This window comes from Gregarina niphandrodes (assembly GCF_000223845.1).
Source record: "Gregarina niphandrodes unplaced genomic scaffold scaffold00023, whole genome shotgun sequence".
Lineage (NCBI taxonomy): Eukaryota > Apicomplexa > Conoidasida > Eugregarinorida > Gregarinidae > Gregarina > Gregarina niphandrodes.
Window position 1 is genome coordinate 171,993 of NW_011645792.1, and position 16,898 is coordinate 188,890.

General features: G+C 53.8%; 11 protein-coding genes across 11 annotated transcripts; 4 read left to right on the top strand and 7 right to left on the bottom strand.

Moving 5' to 3' along the window:
- Positions 1 to 381: 381 nt before the first annotated feature.
- GNI_106520 (hypothetical protein) lies at positions 382 to 1,400 on the top strand (the record flags this gene model as incomplete). The annotated part of the gene is made up of 2 exons (XM_011133078.1): positions 382 to 667; positions 793 to 1,400. The coding sequence occupies 2 exons, from the start codon at positions 382 to 384 to the stop codon at positions 1,398 to 1,400; spliced, it is 894 nt and encodes a 297-aa protein (XP_011131380.1).
- Positions 1,401 to 1,703: 303 nt separating this feature from the next.
- Positions 1,704 to 2,115, top strand: GNI_106530 (hypothetical protein; the record flags this gene model as incomplete). Its single annotated transcript, XM_011133079.1, has 2 exons — positions 1,704 to 1,874; positions 1,915 to 2,115. The coding sequence occupies 2 exons, from the start codon at positions 1,704 to 1,706 to the stop codon at positions 2,113 to 2,115; spliced, it is 372 nt and encodes a 123-aa protein (XP_011131381.1).
- Positions 2,116 to 2,455: 340 nt separating this feature from the next.
- Positions 2,456 to 3,418, bottom strand: GNI_106540 (putative membrane protein; the record flags this gene model as incomplete). Its single annotated transcript, XM_011133080.1, has 1 exon — positions 2,456 to 3,418. The coding sequence occupies one exon, from the start codon at positions 3,416 to 3,418 to the stop codon at positions 2,456 to 2,458; it is 963 nt and encodes a 320-aa protein (XP_011131382.1).
- A 4-nt stretch (positions 3,419 to 3,422) lies between these two features.
- On the top strand, positions 3,423 to 5,245 carry GNI_106550 (putative LMBR1-like protein; the record flags this gene model as incomplete). The annotated part of the gene is made up of 2 exons (XM_011133081.1): positions 3,423 to 3,727; positions 3,901 to 5,245. 2 exons carry the CDS (start codon positions 3,423 to 3,425, stop codon positions 5,243 to 5,245), a joined length of 1,650 nt encoding a protein of 549 aa, XP_011131383.1.
- A 110-nt stretch (positions 5,246 to 5,355) lies between these two features.
- GNI_106560 (importin-beta amine-terminal domain protein) lies at positions 5,356 to 8,466 on the bottom strand (the record flags this gene model as incomplete). The annotated part of the gene is made up of 1 exon (XM_011133082.1): positions 5,356 to 8,466. One exon carries the CDS (start codon positions 8,464 to 8,466, stop codon positions 5,356 to 5,358), a length of 3,111 nt encoding a protein of 1,036 aa, XP_011131384.1.
- A 269-nt stretch (positions 8,467 to 8,735) lies between these two features.
- Positions 8,736 to 10,277, bottom strand: GNI_106570 (hypothetical protein; the record flags this gene model as incomplete). Its single annotated transcript, XM_011133083.1, has 1 exon — positions 8,736 to 10,277. One exon carries the CDS (start codon positions 10,275 to 10,277, stop codon positions 8,736 to 8,738), a length of 1,542 nt encoding a protein of 513 aa, XP_011131385.1.
- Positions 10,278 to 10,631: 354 nt separating this feature from the next.
- Positions 10,632 to 13,490, bottom strand: GNI_106580 (putative transmembrane protein; the record flags this gene model as incomplete). The annotated part of the gene is made up of 1 exon (XM_011133084.1): positions 10,632 to 13,490. One exon carries the CDS (start codon positions 13,488 to 13,490, stop codon positions 10,632 to 10,634), a length of 2,859 nt encoding a protein of 952 aa, XP_011131386.1.
- Positions 13,491 to 13,641: 151 nt separating this feature from the next.
- GNI_106590 (putative transmembrane protein) lies at positions 13,642 to 15,255 on the bottom strand (the record flags this gene model as incomplete). The annotated part of the gene is made up of 1 exon (XM_011133085.1): positions 13,642 to 15,255. One exon carries the CDS (start codon positions 15,253 to 15,255, stop codon positions 13,642 to 13,644), a length of 1,614 nt encoding a protein of 537 aa, XP_011131387.1.
- A 183-nt stretch (positions 15,256 to 15,438) lies between these two features.
- Positions 15,439 to 15,752, top strand: GNI_106600 (hypothetical protein; the record flags this gene model as incomplete). Its single annotated transcript, XM_011133086.1, has 2 exons — positions 15,439 to 15,552; positions 15,618 to 15,752. The coding sequence occupies 2 exons, from the start codon at positions 15,439 to 15,441 to the stop codon at positions 15,750 to 15,752; spliced, it is 249 nt and encodes an 82-aa protein (XP_011131388.1).
- Positions 15,753 to 15,976: 224 nt separating this feature from the next.
- Positions 15,977 to 16,330, bottom strand: GNI_106610 (hypothetical protein; the record flags this gene model as incomplete). The annotated part of the gene is made up of 1 exon (XM_011133087.1): positions 15,977 to 16,330. The coding sequence occupies one exon, from the start codon at positions 16,328 to 16,330 to the stop codon at positions 15,977 to 15,979; it is 354 nt and encodes a 117-aa protein (XP_011131389.1).
- Positions 16,331 to 16,359: 29 nt separating this feature from the next.
- On the bottom strand, positions 16,360 to 16,812 carry GNI_106620 (putative transmembrane protein; the record flags this gene model as incomplete). Its single annotated transcript, XM_011133088.1, has 1 exon — positions 16,360 to 16,812. One exon carries the CDS (start codon positions 16,810 to 16,812, stop codon positions 16,360 to 16,362), a length of 453 nt encoding a protein of 150 aa, XP_011131390.1.
- Positions 16,813 to 16,898: the final 86 nt, after the last annotated feature.

Consider the following 16,898-nt stretch of genomic DNA (forward strand, 5'->3'; position numbering starts at 1 on the left):
CCCTCTTCTCCCGCCACTCAGCCTGTTAACGCACAAACCAGTCCGTTAGAGGGCCGCATCCATTTCCCCAGTCCCTAGCGGGGCACATCTTCACCACACATCTCCACCCGCACATCTCGGTCGTGCAGTTTCGGAAATGTGAGTCCTTTGGAGAAGACGCTACGTGAAATAAATGACGAGGATTCGTGCGCAGTGTCCAACTCTTTGTTGCGCCACATCGCAATGACGACAAACGACGGGGCAGCGTATCATACAGTCGCCCAGGTCGTGTGGCAGGGCATCACTTCTGAAAGCTGGTGCTGGCGAAGGGTTTACAAGTGCCTTAGTCTCCTTGAATTCATGGTGCTCCTGGGTCCCGAGCGCTGTCGCCAGGACTGCAACATGGCAGCTATGACACTCCGAAACCTGACCGCCTTTCGCTATCATGACGGCGAACGTGAACAAGGCGCTGGTGTACGCCAGAAGGCGGAGGCTATACTCCACTTACTAGAAGACGAAGAAGCCTGGAAAAAAGCGAAGAAACAGGCCGTCCAGGACAGCCAAACATATTCCGGAGGCATCGAAAACCTCCCCTACTTCTCACCCATCAACCACTACAACTTGTACAACCGAGGGTCAAATCCTTTCTTCTCAGGACCCGAAGCTCTCCCTCCTCTTCAGATCAGACGTAATCATTCACTCTCACCTACCCTACAACCCGACCACCCGCCTCTCGTACAACCCGACCACCCGCCTCTCGTACAACCCCACTACCCGACCGCGCGACCGCGACGAAATGTGCTATGTTTTCAGAGTCTTGTTCAGATCCTCCGTTCGGCATGCCGCCTGCCACAGGTGGTGCCTTTGGAGGAGCTCCCCCTTTCGGAGGTACGTCCCCTTTTGGGGCAGCGCCTCCTTTCGGAGGGGCTGCAGGTTCCTTCGGGGGCGGTCCCGCACCGGGTGTGGCCCCATCTTCTCGTTTGTATGACCCGGACGATGACTTCCGCACGGCGAATCCGTTTTCGAGCATGTCCAAATTTCAGTCGGAGGCGGAAGCTGCCGACGCGTGGGGATTGTCGAAGCCGGCACCTTCTGCCGGTCCGGCGTCGTCTTCCGCTAGGCCCACTGGCGCCGGCTCGAAACCCGCGGGCAGCGAGCCGGCTAAGCCGACGCCCAGTTTGATCGACTTGGAACCCGGTTCCGTGCCAGGACCTTCGGCATCCCGGAACCCCATCGAGGACCTGTTAGGGGGCGCCAGCCCAGCCCTCCCCGCGCCGGCCGCTGGAGAACTCATCGACCTCTTCGGACCGCCCAGCCACTCGCCCATTCAGCCGAGCCAGGCCCCCTCTGTCCTGGCCTCCTCCTCGGCCACGCAGCCCAGGCCCTCGCCCTCGCCATCGCCCAACCTGCTTGACCTATAATCTGCTCGGCTGTAATCTGCCAGCATATAAAAGAGCAACCAAGGCCCTCCCTCGTGGCGTGCGTGATGCCCCAATGGGACCGTGACATGGATGCCCACAGCCCGGGTCTGGCTTGGGGCAGTAAAAATTTGTAACAATGAATCAGACGGAAACAGTCGCAGATTTGACCACCCCAAAAGCTTTGACCACCCCTCTGGCTCTGCCCCGAAGAGCTTCAATCGACCAGCCTGCACGCCGTCCACGTATGCCACTCACACCACCATCTCCCTACGGAGTCTGTGATCTTCCGCTAAATCTGCACCAATGGACAAACTTGATCTAGGGAATCGTATGGCGCTGCTTGAGGAGCGGCTTTGGGGCTTGAGTGAGTCCGGGAACCCACCAGAAGAAATCGTCAGGGGATGGATGACGCCGCAACAAGTCACGCCTACGCCACATAATGAACTAGCGACCCTAGAAAAAGTGTACAATGAGGTAAGCGGCCTACTTGCCGGTGATACGCCTTCGAATTTAGTTGAAGATGAAGAAGGCCCAGGTTGACGCCGAGTACGAACGAGCTGTGGCCGCCCACAGGGAGCAAGTGAAGCAGTTGAATCTGTTTCTAGGCCCGCAACCCTCTAAGAAAGTAGCGGAGCTGAAGTTGGGGGGACTGGAGGTGCTCCGAATTGAGTCGGACGTCCCCCCTGACGTAGCAGCCTCTTTGGTTTTCCGTTAGTTAGCCGAACCGTTGGCCGCTATGCACGAACCAACACACAAAAAAATGTTATTGGTAGTCACCTGTTGAGTGGTCGAGCCCATCGCAGTGGGTCGTCTCGGCAGCCGATCATCTGCACAGTCGATCTCCTATGCATCCTGTGCAGCGGTCCCCTTGTGCAGTGGGTCGTTCATTGTAAGTGATGGGGAACTGCAATATGGAAGTAAGCGATGGTTGTCGTGCCAGATTAGGGGTAGATGAGGTAGACTGCAGGTGCTGGAGGCTATGAACGTTGGGGATGGTATTGTTCCGGTTGACTGGGGGGGGTAGACTGGGGGGCGGTAGACTGAGGGGCAGTAGACTAAGGGGCTGTGAGGTAGACTTGGAGGGCCTCGTAGAGAGAGACGAGGCCGAAGACCGTGAAGAGGAAACCGCCGAAAAGGGTGGTGGTGCGTTCGGAGACGTAGCGGCAGATTAGGGAGGCGCAGCAGACGCCGGCTAGGTTGACGCAAAAGTGGCCAATGAGCACGCCGATGGTAACGCCCCAGACGTTTTCGGTGGCGGCAAGTGCGATGGTGGAGAACATGGAACGGTCGCCGAGTTCAGCAGCGAAGACGGCGCTGAAGGCCTTGAGCATGATGCGTCCATCTGCGCCCGTGTTGTGGATGAGCGTGGCGGCGTCGTTGAGGGTCTTGAGGCTCTGGGAGTAGGCTGAGAACCGGCGGCCGGTGAGAGGGTCTTGGAGTTCTTCTCGGGGACGGTAGGCAGTCTTGTCCAGGCCGTGGTGGTCAGGTGAACCATGTGAGCCGTGGTCGCTGCAGGGGTTGGCAGTTTCCAGGTCGGTGTAGACGTCGTCCGCGAGGGTCTCCAGCTTGAGCAGCGCGTCCTGGTTGTGCTGGACGTGCTCCAGGATCTGGCTCAGCCGCGATGTCTTGCGCTTGTCTGCGTCGAGCCCCGCAATAAAGTCGTCCAGGTTATCCATCTCTTGGTCGTCCTCCAACTCCTGCTCGTTCGGCACCGGCGGCTTCCTCAAACCTTCCCAGATCCCGAGCACACCAAAGACGAGCAACGCAGCGCCACCGATAATCAGGTCCCACCGGTACCTTCGGTAAGCAATTGACCGAGCCCGATTCGCGAACAATTCCGCCACTAGCACACAAGCCACCGTCTGCACCACCAAAGCCAAGTAGGCGCCACAAAAAACCTTCAGCTTGCTCCCCCGCGCGGCCAAAAGAGCACACACAAAGAAGGTCTTGTCGCCCGACTCCGTCACCATTGTTACCCCCGCCGCCGAGGCGATCGACGATAGAAACGACACCGGCATTAAAATGTTTGCCTGGTGGCTAATCTTAATTATCATCGGACTCAATGGCGTCGGTCTTGTTGCCACGCTGTGGTTCGTCTACCACTACTGCCACCCCGACGACCTCAAGTATAACCAAGGCATTCTAGCTCAAGTCGTCGTCATATTCGGATTTCAAATCGCGTATCTTTCTTTCTGCCTGGTCGCCACAGACGCCTATAATGAGCGCTTCGAAGGCCAGTTCAATATGTCCTACTGCTGGAAACTGGTGTATTTAATGATAGTTATATATCTCTCAATTGTCTTACCCTTGGCCGTATTCTACTACGAGTATGCCGACTTGTGTTCCTGCGGGCGTCCCTGCTCCCGTTTGCGTCCCGCAGCCGGACTTGCGTTGGCGCCGCCCTCCCCATTCACTCGGTGCATATTTGCGCCCTCCCCATTTATTCTGCACACACGTGTGCGAGCGCGCGAACATTAAGGGATATTGTTTGTTTGCGTAGGGCTGACAGCGATCCTCGTATTACCAAGACGTCGCCACTTGTTCAGACATTGAAGCGCGGAAGTATGTACATAGTGGCTGTTTGGGGCGTAATAGGTTTACTGTATTTGGCGTGCCGCAAGATGACTATCGGAGGAGAGCATTGCCTGGACGAGGGTTGTTCGGTGTCAGTGCCGACAAGTCAGACGGTGACGTTGGAGTTTCTGTCGTACCTGATAGGGCTTCCGGGTTTTATCGGGTGGTTTGTGTTCATGTTCACGGGTGGCATCGGGATTGCGTCGGTTCCGGTAGGGTTGTTTATGAAATGGTGGCATTTCCCGAAACCGCTACCTGTTCATGAGTACGAGAAGATGAAAAAGGTATTAGGGGAGCGCGCAACAGCGTTGCGGGAGGTTGGGGAAGGTTTGGCGGCGCACGAAATGCGGAAGAAGAATGGCCTGAGGAATCCAACTGCGCGGATGCGGTTCAGATCAAAGGTGAGCAAGTACAAGGAGATTGTTCAACTTTTGTCTGAAGAGTACGAGCGTTTGGAAAAGCGTGCCGGGGGAAAATTGAATCCAGTCAAGTACATGTTTTACTTCGTTTTGGCGATGTTTAGTTTCGTCCTGACAGTGATCCTCTGGTGCCAGGTAATCATGGCGTGTCTGTATCCCTCGGCGACCGGGAAGCCGCCGATAAACGGTATAAGTGTGGCGTTTACCAAGATGAGAGAATGGCGTGCATTCTTTCCAGAGTTTAGTTTGTACCTTTTGATATATGGTCACCAAGTGCTTTGTTCAGTGGTGGGCATGATTACGTTAAACGCCAAGATGAAGGGATGTCTACCCGTGGAACCGTTGCGGAAAAAATCCACCCACCTGAACGCAATGCTGTTTCACACAGCCATTATGCTCACTACGTGCTGTGCCATTGTTGTCTTGTCAGTGGAAACGCTTCCGTCATATGTGGAAGGTACTGAAGCAAACACGATCTTCTACATGGAGAAAAATTATGCTAAACTTTTCAAGACGTTCTATCGGAAGGCCGTGTTCCAATGGATTTGGTTCCTGCTCTCGTGCCTCTCGTTCATTTGGCTGAGTATCTGGCCCTCCACCAAGCCGCCAGTCAATCTTGAAGATCCCAAGGAAATGGCAAAATGGGCAAAATTGAACCAAAAACTGGGCATTGACGCCGAGGCGCCCGGTGGTGTGAAAGACCCAGGTGTCCCGGCGGAGGAGAGTCCCGGCTCCGCCGACAAAGGCGGACGGTTCAGCAAATTAAAAGACAAAATGCACCGGTTCGACAGAGGCGTCGAAGAAGCACCCCAAAAAATGCTCGGCGCAATGGTCAAGAAACCTTGGGAATAAATCCTTGGCAGCAAACCCTTTGGAGTAAATACTTGGGAGTAAACCACCCAGGCAAATCGACCCCTCAAACTTGATTGGGACCAAGCTTCCCCTTGGTTAGTAAACGCGGCTTACTCTTTAGCCCGCTGGGTCTTGTTATCAATGACGTTGTCTAGATGCTCAAGAAGTTTCTTGGTGTCTTCTTCGCCCAACACGTGTGTGAAGACGTCAGGGTAGCTCTGGATGGTATCTCGGGCAATGGTGTAGTCACACATTTCGTTATAAGGCGATTCACGTTCGTCGCACTCAAGGAAAATTGCCGGATCGTATTCATCACTGTCATCGTCAAGAAGTCCTTTCTTCCGTAGTTTGTCCAGCAATTCCTCCTCACCGGTTGCGTCTTGATTCTCACCTAGTTCTTGTTCTGAGTCTTCGTCCCAGTCAGATGATTCCTGTTCTAGGTCAGCTCGGCATTTTGCAATCTGCTCGCACTGGTAGGCAATGGTCTTAACGATCGTCTCGGCCTTGTTCTTAAACTCATCACCAAGTGTGTTCTGCTTCAACTCCTTCAACAGTGCGCAGGAGACCAGGATCTGTAACTTACGGGTACACACAGCGTTCACATACTGAGGGTTGTAGACCAACTCCAACACTTGAACCAGCTGGTTCTTGGATGAGAGGTAAGATACTGTCTGATGTAAATTGCCACCCATCATCGTCAAATAAATCTTCACGATCTGCTCAATTGTTCCCTTCGGCTGAGAGTCAAAACTATACTTGGCCAGGTAACCCTCCACAATACCCAAAATGCTCGTTATCACCTCCGGCGTCAAATCTCGTGTAAGTGCGTCAGTGAGGAAGTACAACATCATCAAACCTGATATGGGGTTCTTGGTGTCGTCTTCGCCGCTGGCCAGAGCCACTTCAATCATCTGTAGATACTCCTGCTTGTAGGCAATACCAGTGACCGGCGAAGACTCTGTCAGGAACTTCTGCAGACCTTTGACCACATAATTGTCCAGAGCCAAAATAAAGTCCGACAAATGCATCATGCCCCAAGACTCCTCGTCCACCACCAACGGCTTCGGACCACCACAGATACCCTGGTACATCACGTCATAGAAGATCCAATAGTTCTCGGGGATTATCTCGATGTCGTATGTGATCATGTTCAGGATCTTCACTGCGTCCTCTACAACCTCTTCCGAATCTGGGGTCATGGCAAGAACCAGATATGGCCGCATAATCGGGGCCAAAATTCCCATATTTTTCTTGCATTGCTCGTCTAAGACCAAGGTGGTACATAGAGAGGTAAGGGCCAACGAGACGCTTGCTCTAGTCATTTCAATTTGGTCTAGTTCCTCAGTCATTTCGGCTCCTTTCATTTTTTCGGTGATTTGAGCAAACATTCTTACGAGCTCTTCCACAATCGTGGGTGCTAATGCAAGCACATCTGCAGAGAAGGACTCGACCAGTATGGCTAGAGCCGATAGAGCGGTGTCAGCGATTTCCAGCTGACCAGTCATACTCAACAAATTCTGCACAATCTCCTTGATGTTCTGGGTAATGAACTCCCGTAGTGAGTCATTCTGGAATTCGATAAATACTGTCAACGCTCTCAAGGCCTCGGTCCGCACAGTGCAGTCAGCGTGGCGGCTGTTAATCAGGACCTGGCGAAGCAGGTCTACGAGCCCTGAGGGGTTCTTGATCTCGAGTTCCCATTTCTCGAACAAATTAGTGAGCAGGAAGCAAGCAGCCCCTCGAAGCCAGACGTCTTCACCGACTAGGTCGCCGGCGACGTGGGCGTAGATTAGGTCCTCCAGTTGCAACTGTCTCTTCTTGCAGGTCAGGCGTCTAGAAATTTCAGCGAGCATTCGATGTGCGCCATATTTACGTTTAGATGCTTCCGAGCCCACGCCCTTAACGGGGTTCGCAGCGTAGGCGGTGTACTCCTGCTGCACGAACTGGCTGCAGTACGGCAAGAAGTCCACACTTCGGAGACGATTCAGTGAAGCAAAGAAGCCGGCCGCACTCTCGGCGGGGTTGAAGGTACAAAAGGTCTCATCAGACTCCTTGGCGTAGGCCAACGGGTCCATGTCTCGGTCGTTCATGTTGTCATCTGTATAACATAGCAACGGATGAATGATAGCGGCAATCATATTCTCGATCTCGGGCTTTATGACCTTGTAGCAATTGGCACACTCAAGTGCGTAAGACAAAGTGTTCAGGATGATGCCTTCCAACTTGTCGTAAGCATCGTAACCTGCAGAACGCTGCTGATGGCATTCCATTAGCATCTTCATCAGCAACCGGATTACGTCCGCCGAAAATTGGGCGCGATAAGTCTCTGCTGCCGGCACGTCATTCTGCGAACTTGCAGACCTCGGCGTGCAGAAACTCATCGTCTCTTTCCGGAAGCACTGCACGGCCCACTTCTTAGCCTTCACACACAACTGCACCGTCGCAGCATCTGCACCACCCACAGGCACCCGCGTCGTCAACACCGCCGTGAGGAACCGCTGCCATACACCCAGACTCGTGCTGAACCACTCCGTCTTCTTGAGCAACGCTTGGACGCGGAAGTAAAACTTTGCAGCTTGCTTCACCACGTACGCCGCTGCTAGCGAGCTGTACAGCTCGTTCGGGCCCAGGGACTGCACCAATTCCAATATCAACTGGCCCAACTCAGCAGCACCGTTCACACACTCTGGCTTAATTTCCGTGCGATAGGCCGTACTGTACTTGTACCCAAGCTTAACACTAAAGCCCAAGGCCGCCACCACATTCTGGATGTTCCCGCGATCCCGTAACATACTCGTTACCGTCTCGTGACATCCGGGCCAGTCCTCCGTCAAAGAACCCCGGAGTAGGATGAAGCAAATTTGGTCCACCGTCTTCCTCAAAGCAACCTCGCTCAAAGGGATGGAAGCGCTCAAAGGCAAAATTGTATTCTTAATCATCTGGCGGTCAGCCTCGCCGTACACTTGGTGGCTATTGAAGTCATTCGGGTGCCAACGGTTCGAAATTTCATTCTTCAAGTAGACCAAAGCCGCGGTTCTGATGCCAGAGTCCACAGCTCCGTCACCGCTCACCGCCACCAAGGCCTGTAGGAAGCCTGGCTGCAGCTGGCAACTCTTTATGTACTCCTCACCGGAAGTGCGCTCTTCCTTGGAGTTGGCCAGAGACTTCACAAAGGCTGCAACATAACTCTCGCACAATCCCCACCCAGTGCAGCCGCCCATCCATCCAGAGTCAGGTCACCGGGCCCTCCGTCGACGCGGTACCGGCCACCACTGGGCCGCCCTCGTGGTCCCCCGTGGTCCCAGTGCCAGGCATCTGTTAAAACCATCACCGGCCCGCGGGGTCCAATGCGGTCCTGCCAGACATCTGGGCCAGGCGGCTGAGAGGCTCAGACACCGTGTGACAATGGTCGGGTGCTAGTCTTACCCTGTACTAGACACTGGACATCCGGAACCGACATTTGAGGGGGTTTCGCCGGGGGAAAAAATTATCAGTCGATGGTTAGTTCTTTCTCTCTGGGGGGGAGGACGTAGGCGTCGGGCATTTTGCCAGATGTGTCTTTGAGTGTGTGGAGAAGTTGTTCTGCTTGTACGCGTGCGTCTGAATCGACAAGAGAAATGGTTAGCTTGGGAACGACGTCGTGTTCCAGAATCCTAACTATCTTGGCGTACTGATTTTTGAATGTGTTGGTCATGGAGCCATGGGCAACTCCAACGACTGCATTGAGTATGTGGAGTGCGGAATGTGCGGCGAGTCCATGCGACATGTCATTCACGACAGCCGCTATATAGGACCACAACGACTTGTGGTCAGGGACACACACGAGTGTTGCCGTATAAAGTCTAAGCACGTGCTGGTTCGGGCCGGTATGGTCCGCGTCCCAAACCGGGATACAGCCCAGGGAACGGCTTCTGCAGTTGTACAGCCATAAAGGGTGCACGATTTCCTGCATACGACTTCTTAGCAAGAGTGCCACGAAATGCGAAAAGGACCATACTGTGTGAGCCTGGTGCGCCTGACTCTTATATGCGTCCAACAGGTTTCTTAACAGCTCGTTCACAAACGCAAAGGTGAAACTGTCGCACTCTCGTGGCAAGTCATCTGCCGGCAGTGCCGTCAATAATTTCTTCAGTCCCTCGCACTTGGGGTTTTCAACATCTAACTGCCGACCGCGCTGCATCACCGTCTGCACACTGTTCTCCAACGCCGTCTTCTGGTCCACCATCGACTGCATCGTACGCGCCAACTTTTTCGGCAACGACTCCGCGTCCTTGGCCACCTTCAACAAAACCTCCTCTACCTCCAAACAAGCCTTGTACTCGGCACTACTAACCACATAGTCCATACGCTTCACTCTCAAGACCTCTTCCTTATCCTCACTACTTAGACAAACTCCCCTCTCTCGACCTGTAACAGAACCGGGTGGCTGCGCTTCGGGTTTATGCAGCCCAGATTTAAGATCATCTGCACCACCCGCTCTCCCGACCTCTCCCGGAAAGCCGGCGAGGTCGGCTTTCCCGGTCTCGCCAGCCTTCCCGGCCTCGCCAATCTTGCCCGCATTGTCTGCCGGTTCGCCAGTCTTGTCTATTTCGCCAGTCTTCGACAGCCGGTTCTGCTCAATAACTGCCCGGACGGCCTGCTTCTTTTCAGCCTCTACCTTTTTCGTCTCTTCTGCCTCCTTGGCCTCTTGCTTTCTCGCTTCTTCACGCGCGGCTTCTGTCTTTCGCTTCTTCTCCGCCAATTCCTGAGCCAGTTTCTCTTCAGCTGTTTTAAGCTGAGTAATGAACGAATTGATGCGGCCCAGCAGCACGTGTTCGACCACGGGATAGTCTTCCTCGTACTCCAGATCCGGGCACGGCACGGTCTTTGCGAGCTCCAAGACTGGCGCTTCCCAACCTCCATCGATCCGCGCTGCCATACTACGACCGTTCACAGCGTGTCCCCATCGCCATCCATTGTGGACATCTTCTCGGAACAATCCCTTAGAGAAATTAGTCAGGATCGAATCCGGTATGCCCAGCGCCTTGCGCATAACTACTTAAAAAATAAAGACACGAATTCGCCACACGAATTCACCTGGGGTCCAAGACGGTGCAGCCAACACGACAGCAGCCGACGCCCAAGTGCCCCCAGCTGGGCACCTGGCCTGTCAAACGCCGCTCGACCCGGGTGTGTCGACACAACTATGTCAGCCGGCAGCTCGACTACCCTCGGCTAAGATGCATCAGACAGGTGTGAGACAACTTCAACGAAGACCGGAGCGGCGACCTGGAACGGGCTGTGCAACATTTTGGTCTAGTCCTGAGGAACCGCGTTCTGTGAGTCTTCCCAGAAGGCTCTTGTTCGGCTCCAACTGCCGCCTCGAAGTCAATTGGTCTGCAAAAGACTACGAGGCGCCTTGACTGTACTGTGGACCAGCCCCCTCTTTCTCGACCTCTTCCTGGCTCTCTTCTCCACTCTGTTCGTCGCTGTCTTCTTCGCTCTCCTCTCCGATTCGTCGAGTACCACTCCCGGGTGCCGTCTGCTCTTCGTCGTCACAACTGCCATCATCGCCGCTGTCTTCGTCCCCACTGCGTTGGTCCCCACTGCGTTGGTCCCCACGCCCTTGGTCCTCACGCCCTTCATCGGGAAGATAACGGTGTCGTCCGACGCGTTCGGGAAGAAGGCAGTCCGTAAGCAGGTTGTCGGTGCATACACTGTTGGTAAGCAGGCTGTTACTGAGGAAGGGTCTGCCGAGGAAGCTGCGGTCGGATAGCCAACTGCCGCCGATGAGGACGCAGCCGCCCAGGACGACTAGCAGAGAGGCCACGGTGGGAACGGCCAGTGCGTAGCGGAGATTTGTCTTGTGTGAGACGTAGCCTATGAGGAGTGGCGAGACGAGTAGCGACAGGCTGGACATGAGGCCCTGTAGCCCGAGTGCGTCATGGCCGATGCGTCTGGTTAGCGACTGTATGACGGGTGTGTTACTAGCCGAGCCCATGCCTGCCACGGCACATCCTGCAAGCACCAACCCCGTGTTGCCTGGAAACCGAGCCATTATCAAGTAACCAGACAGACTCACCAAGTTAGTCAGCACCAGCAACAGGCCCGGACCCAGCTTCTGTGCAAAGTACGACGTGCACTGCCGACTCGGAATCACCGCCAATACGTAAGCCCCGTACGCCAACGGACTCAAACCCAACATTGTAGTCCTCGGTACCTGACGCACCAAGTAACTAGTCGACCAGTCGTCCATGTAAGCTTCCGCCATCAAACAGAAGAAACCTAACAACGAAAATAGAACCAACTGCTTGTCCAGAAGCTCCACACTTGCATGGAACTGATGGTGTCGACTTTCCTTCTTCAATTTCAACCGCACTCGTGTGCTACTCTTCTTTCCACTACGCTTTGTACTCCACCGCTTTGTACTCCACCGCTTTGTACTCCACCGACTACCCAAAATTGACTTGATTCGGCGAATATTAATAGACACCAATGGATGCACAGGCGAACCCAAACGGGTTTCCACTCCAATCGCAACAAATTCTTCAAGTCCCTCCCTGGAAGTTCTCTCCATACTATGAGCTTTCTCCCAGGAAGTTCTCTCCCTGGGAGGTATGACATCGTACTGTCCCTTCATCCTTGTTCTCACGGTACGAAGCCCTTTCTTATCCCTATACAAAGTCCCACTGTGGACGTCGCCTAAGGAATACGGATCAGACAAACGGAAATCACTTCTCCGCGGAGGGGCGCTCGACATTCGTTCACCTGTTATTCGCTCGCTCGAAATCCGTTCCCCTGTTATTCGCTCACGAGTAACTCGTTCGCGGATAATTCGCTCCCCGGTAACTCGTTCTCGCGTAACTCGCTCGCGCGTGATACGGTCCTGCGTAGATGGTGCTCGCCGGTCACCGGATTCAGGTTTCCATGCTGCAGGTTTCCAGGCCGGAGAAGAGAGGGCTGAACTCGAGCGGTCGTGCGAAAATTTTTGTTTCCGAGAATGTCCACGAGACCGGCTCCTTACATCTGCCCTTTGTTCCGTATACCTTCGATCCCTCACCTTGCCATTTCGGGGCATCCCGCAATCATCCGTGAGCGACCGTAGATCGATGAATCCTTTAGATCCTCGCAAAGCGCCCTTCCGCTTATCTTGACTCTTGCAAATATCTTGCTGCACCCCTTTTCGATGTATGCCCTTGGTAAGCTCTTGATTCTGCGCAGTCGAATACGTCATCAAATACGGCCGAATGACACCCAGTCGTCCTCGTCCTCCACCAAAATCTTGTCCACGACCAAAATCTTGTCCACGACCAAAATCTTGTCCACGACCAAAATCTTGTCCACGACCAAAATCTTGTCCACGACCAAATTCTTGTCCACGACCAAATTCTTGTCCACGACCAAATTCTTGTCCACGACCAAATTCTTGTCCACGACCCATACTAGTCCTAACATCTCCGACATTCACCTGGCCACAGCTGGATCTAGCGAAAGAGCCCTCTTCTCCCCCCGGCAAGCCTTTCATAACGACGGCTCTTTTTTGATAGATAGATTCCGCACGTCCCGCACACTTGTTCTGCTGTCCCGACCCGGATGGGTGTTCCAGCAGGGGAGGGTCGGATGAAGAGGATTCCCGTCGTCTGTAGGAGGAAGTCTTGCGTTGTTTATGACTTGTTTTGCAAGCCTTTGCCTGACAAAGATCATGGCAATCGTGATTGATTTTTGTCTGACTGGTGAAGCGTTGACTGGTGAGTCGTTGACTGGTGAAGCGTTGACTGGTGTTGGGTATGTAGTCTTTGGCCATGTGGGCTGAGGCGTAAGCGGAGGCAATGGGGAAGTAGCAAGGTGTTTCGACGCAAGTGGATTCCTGTCCGGGAATTTCCTCTACTTCTTTCTTGATGTCCACGATCTGGCAACTGAGGAAAGTGATTGTTCCTACAATAGCAGTGGTGATTGGGTAGGCTTTCTGGTACGTGTATCCTAGGGCGTTAAGAAGGCATTCGGTGACGCATGCGAGGATAGCTCCTGCGGTCCAAATGAGGTGGACGACTGTGCAGTCCTTGTCGTGTGCGTCACTTGCAACCATATTGGTTCCGAGATCGCTGACTCCGAGGAAAATGCCGATGGAGAAGCATGGCAGATAGGGTCTGTAGCCACGGCGGGCGAGTGTGGGCAGACTCGTGACGACTATGATGCAGAGCAGAATGCACACGCTCGTTACACTTCGGAGACCTAATTTGTCGATCACTCGAACGCCAGGGAACATGGCACTGAAGCTGGCGACGCTCAAGAGAGTGAAACACAGGGCCAAGCCTCGGTCATCGATGCCAAACGCCTGCTGAAAATCGGGTATACACGCACACCAATTACCGTAATGAAAGGCAAACGTACAATAGAGCGTACTTAAGGCGAAGTTGTCATTCATTAGGGGAGGTAAAACTAATTGTATCAGGGCCCGAAAAACTTTCCAAGTCGTGGTAAACACTGCTGGGATTCGAACCAGTGCAACGACCGCCGTTGTACCGACCACCGGGCACATACATCGAGCTCTGATCGAGTGAGTTCATGATGTAATGACCTATGACGGTAATCACGGTGGTCAACAACGGAGGCAGCGCGAGCAGCACACAGGCCACCTGCAGCGTACAGATCTTGGCCAATGTACCGACCACCGGTGGAAGCATTACGAGGGCCGCAGACTCGAAAGATGCAAACCATGACGGCGGCGCGCGGTACCAGCCACGACGGTGAGCAAGCAATTCCATCTCGCTCACTCCAGCACAAGTTACCATCATGCTGGTCCAGGAAATTAATATAGAGTTGGGCGCCATGGTGAACGCCACGATGCCGAACGCTGTTAGTCCCACGCCAAGTGCTAGCTGGTCCTCCGACGGCAATTGGTGCCAAGGCGTATACGGCCGATTCCGGAGGAATCGCCGGAGGAATATAAATGACACCCGCGCTATAACCAGACACCCGGATGCCTCGGCCACAACGAGCTCCGGTCTTGTGCCGGGTTGCAGCCTTGGGGCCCACAGCAGAAAGGACAGAAGCATCGCACACGCTGCTGCTGCTAAGGAGCTAATCTTGAATCGCGGAGTCCCTCTTGCCTTGGTGTACGTCTCCCAGACCGACTTGCAAATCTGAATCGACCTGGATTGGATGGGCGGGAACTTGACGGCTCTGCGCTTAGGCGTGCCCGACTTGGGCGTGTCCGATTCCGTTGACTGCTCGTCGTCGTCACTCTGTTCAGTGGATGAGTTCGTCGAAGAGTCGCCGTCGGAGCCGCACCGCTGGCGGTCAGACAGATCCAGCCATAAGGAATGACGAGCTGAAGGAATCCACGGAGTTTGGTATCTTAGCCTGGCTATCACTGCCGCAGTGCCACCAGCGGCACTCGCCACTACTAAAAATACAATCTGGACGCCAAGTGGTAGGCGATAAAGAACGCTACCACAGGTCATCCCGACAGCGCATAACAGTAGACACAACTCCGACCTTTTCTGGTGACGTATTCGCTCAGAGTCCCTGACTAGCAAGCTCAATGCAGATCGACACGAACTGAACAGCATGCCCATGAGCAGAGAAAAGATGTGTGGCGTCACCGGATCGTCGTCGTTCAATATAAGCGTCGGCGGTCCCCACCACTTCTCACTGCTCCACCAACCTTCCAGCCAAGAAGGTATTGATAATCCACTTGTTCCGGGTGACGAGTCAACTGGCGAACTGGCTGTTTTTGATGCCGGGGAGCTAGGACCTCTTCCGGGCCGGAGCAGACCCAGTACTAGCCCTCCAGTAATGTCATTGATGAGTAGGAAAGATATGAGTACTAAACATGTGGGCAGCAACCATTTCTTGTGAGCCAACTCCGTCACATACTGGCTCAGGAACAAGCAGATGACTTGTCCGATTCCGAAACACATCAGGCTTGTTGCATACTCCACATCATTTACTTGATACCGGACAACAATGTGACAGAGTATGACACTCAAGAGGAAGCCGAATGTGAAGTATGCCACGCCGACTTCCATGCTTTTTCTGGGAGGCAAAAAAGATCTGTTTTTGCCCCATGATGATGATGTGCGCATACAAGAAACAGGGTTCACAAGACCACAGTCAAAAAGCCGTTCGGTGTCCATTCAACGATGGCAGTCTTCCAACAGCGACAATTCCGCTGGTTACACCACTCAGCCCAAAAGCCACTTTTTTATAAAATGAGTTCACAAGATGATTGGTGTATAAAGCTGGAAGCCCAACAAGCCATTCAACGCTTTGCCACCCTCACATGGAACATCAGCCACCTGAAAAGTCTACTGGCTCGGCATACCGTAACCAACCATTTTGGAGAACCCCACCACACTCACACAGTTTATCACACATCATTTCGCATTAGTCCGAGTTGGAAGCAATTGAGGACGCCCAAGGAGAGTTTGATTTGAAGGATTCGTGGGTCAGAATTGGAGAGTCCTTTGATCTCATAAATGCTGATACGGAAACCGGTGTCATGAACCAGTTTGAAAAGCGGTAAGCCAGGAATGTTCCTGTCTAGGAACAACTATGCAATCTCCAATTTTGTAGTCACGAGGAGCTTGAAGCTGAAATTGCTGTTTTAAAAACTCATATAGCAAAAGAAGAGGCCGAAGCAGACGTCACGAAAAAGACAATCGCCGCAACTCTGGGGGAACGCGTCCAGCTGAATATGTGACGCGTCCTCCGAAGAGCAACTGCGCCGCGTTATATCCGCGTCACTGTTCATTCCTCCGCCATGCCCTTGTCCTCCACAACGGACTGCTTCATCAACTTCTTCTCCAGCACTTGGATGCGTTTCTTGAGCTGCATCCTAGCTTCTCGCTGCGTGTGACAGCGTTTGCTCAGTTTGCTCCTGCGTCGCTTCAACTCTGTCAGCTCCTGCTTTATGCTCTTCTTTTCCGCGACCGCCGCACGACGCTCCGCCGTATTCCCCCCGCTACTCTCCTCCTGCCGACGTACTTCTGCACGGTACTGCTTCAGCTCTAACCTCTGCTGCTGCTTCTTGCTCAGCTTCTTTATCTCTTTCGCCGCTGCTTTCGCAAACGGGTCTTCAGAAGCGACTGACCCCTTTACCATTATTTACGTAAAAAAGTCTGGCTAGCCGGCTATACATCACGCACGTTCAGGGGCGAAGGGTCGAAAGGAGACGCGTCGGCTTCCACCCACTCACCCTGGGAAATAAATGAATAGTCCGGCTCCATCGCGTCCTCCACTGGCACTCCCGACCCGGACTTCCTTAACAGTGCGTACGCAGCACCTCCTACAACTCCAGCACCTGCAATGCCACCAACCACACCACCTATCACTTTACCTTTGTTATCATCGTCGCTCTTCGCCTCGGTGGCGGTTGTGTTCGGTATGATGGGCGTCGTTGTCGACGCTTCACTACTCGATTCCGTCGAGGTATCCTCTTCCTGGTGGGTGGTGTCCGTTCCTGGCTGAGTGGTAGGCACATCGGGGCCTGTCGTTTCGGACCCGGTGTGGTCGTGGCCCTTGGTAGTATTCTCGTGAGTAGTGTCGGTACCTTCAGTGCCAGTACCCGGCTGAGTGGTGGACATGTCCGTCGTTCCGGTGCCCGTGTTATCGTGGCCCTTGGTAGTATTCTCGTGAGTAGTGTCGGTACCTTCAGTGCCTGTACCGGGCT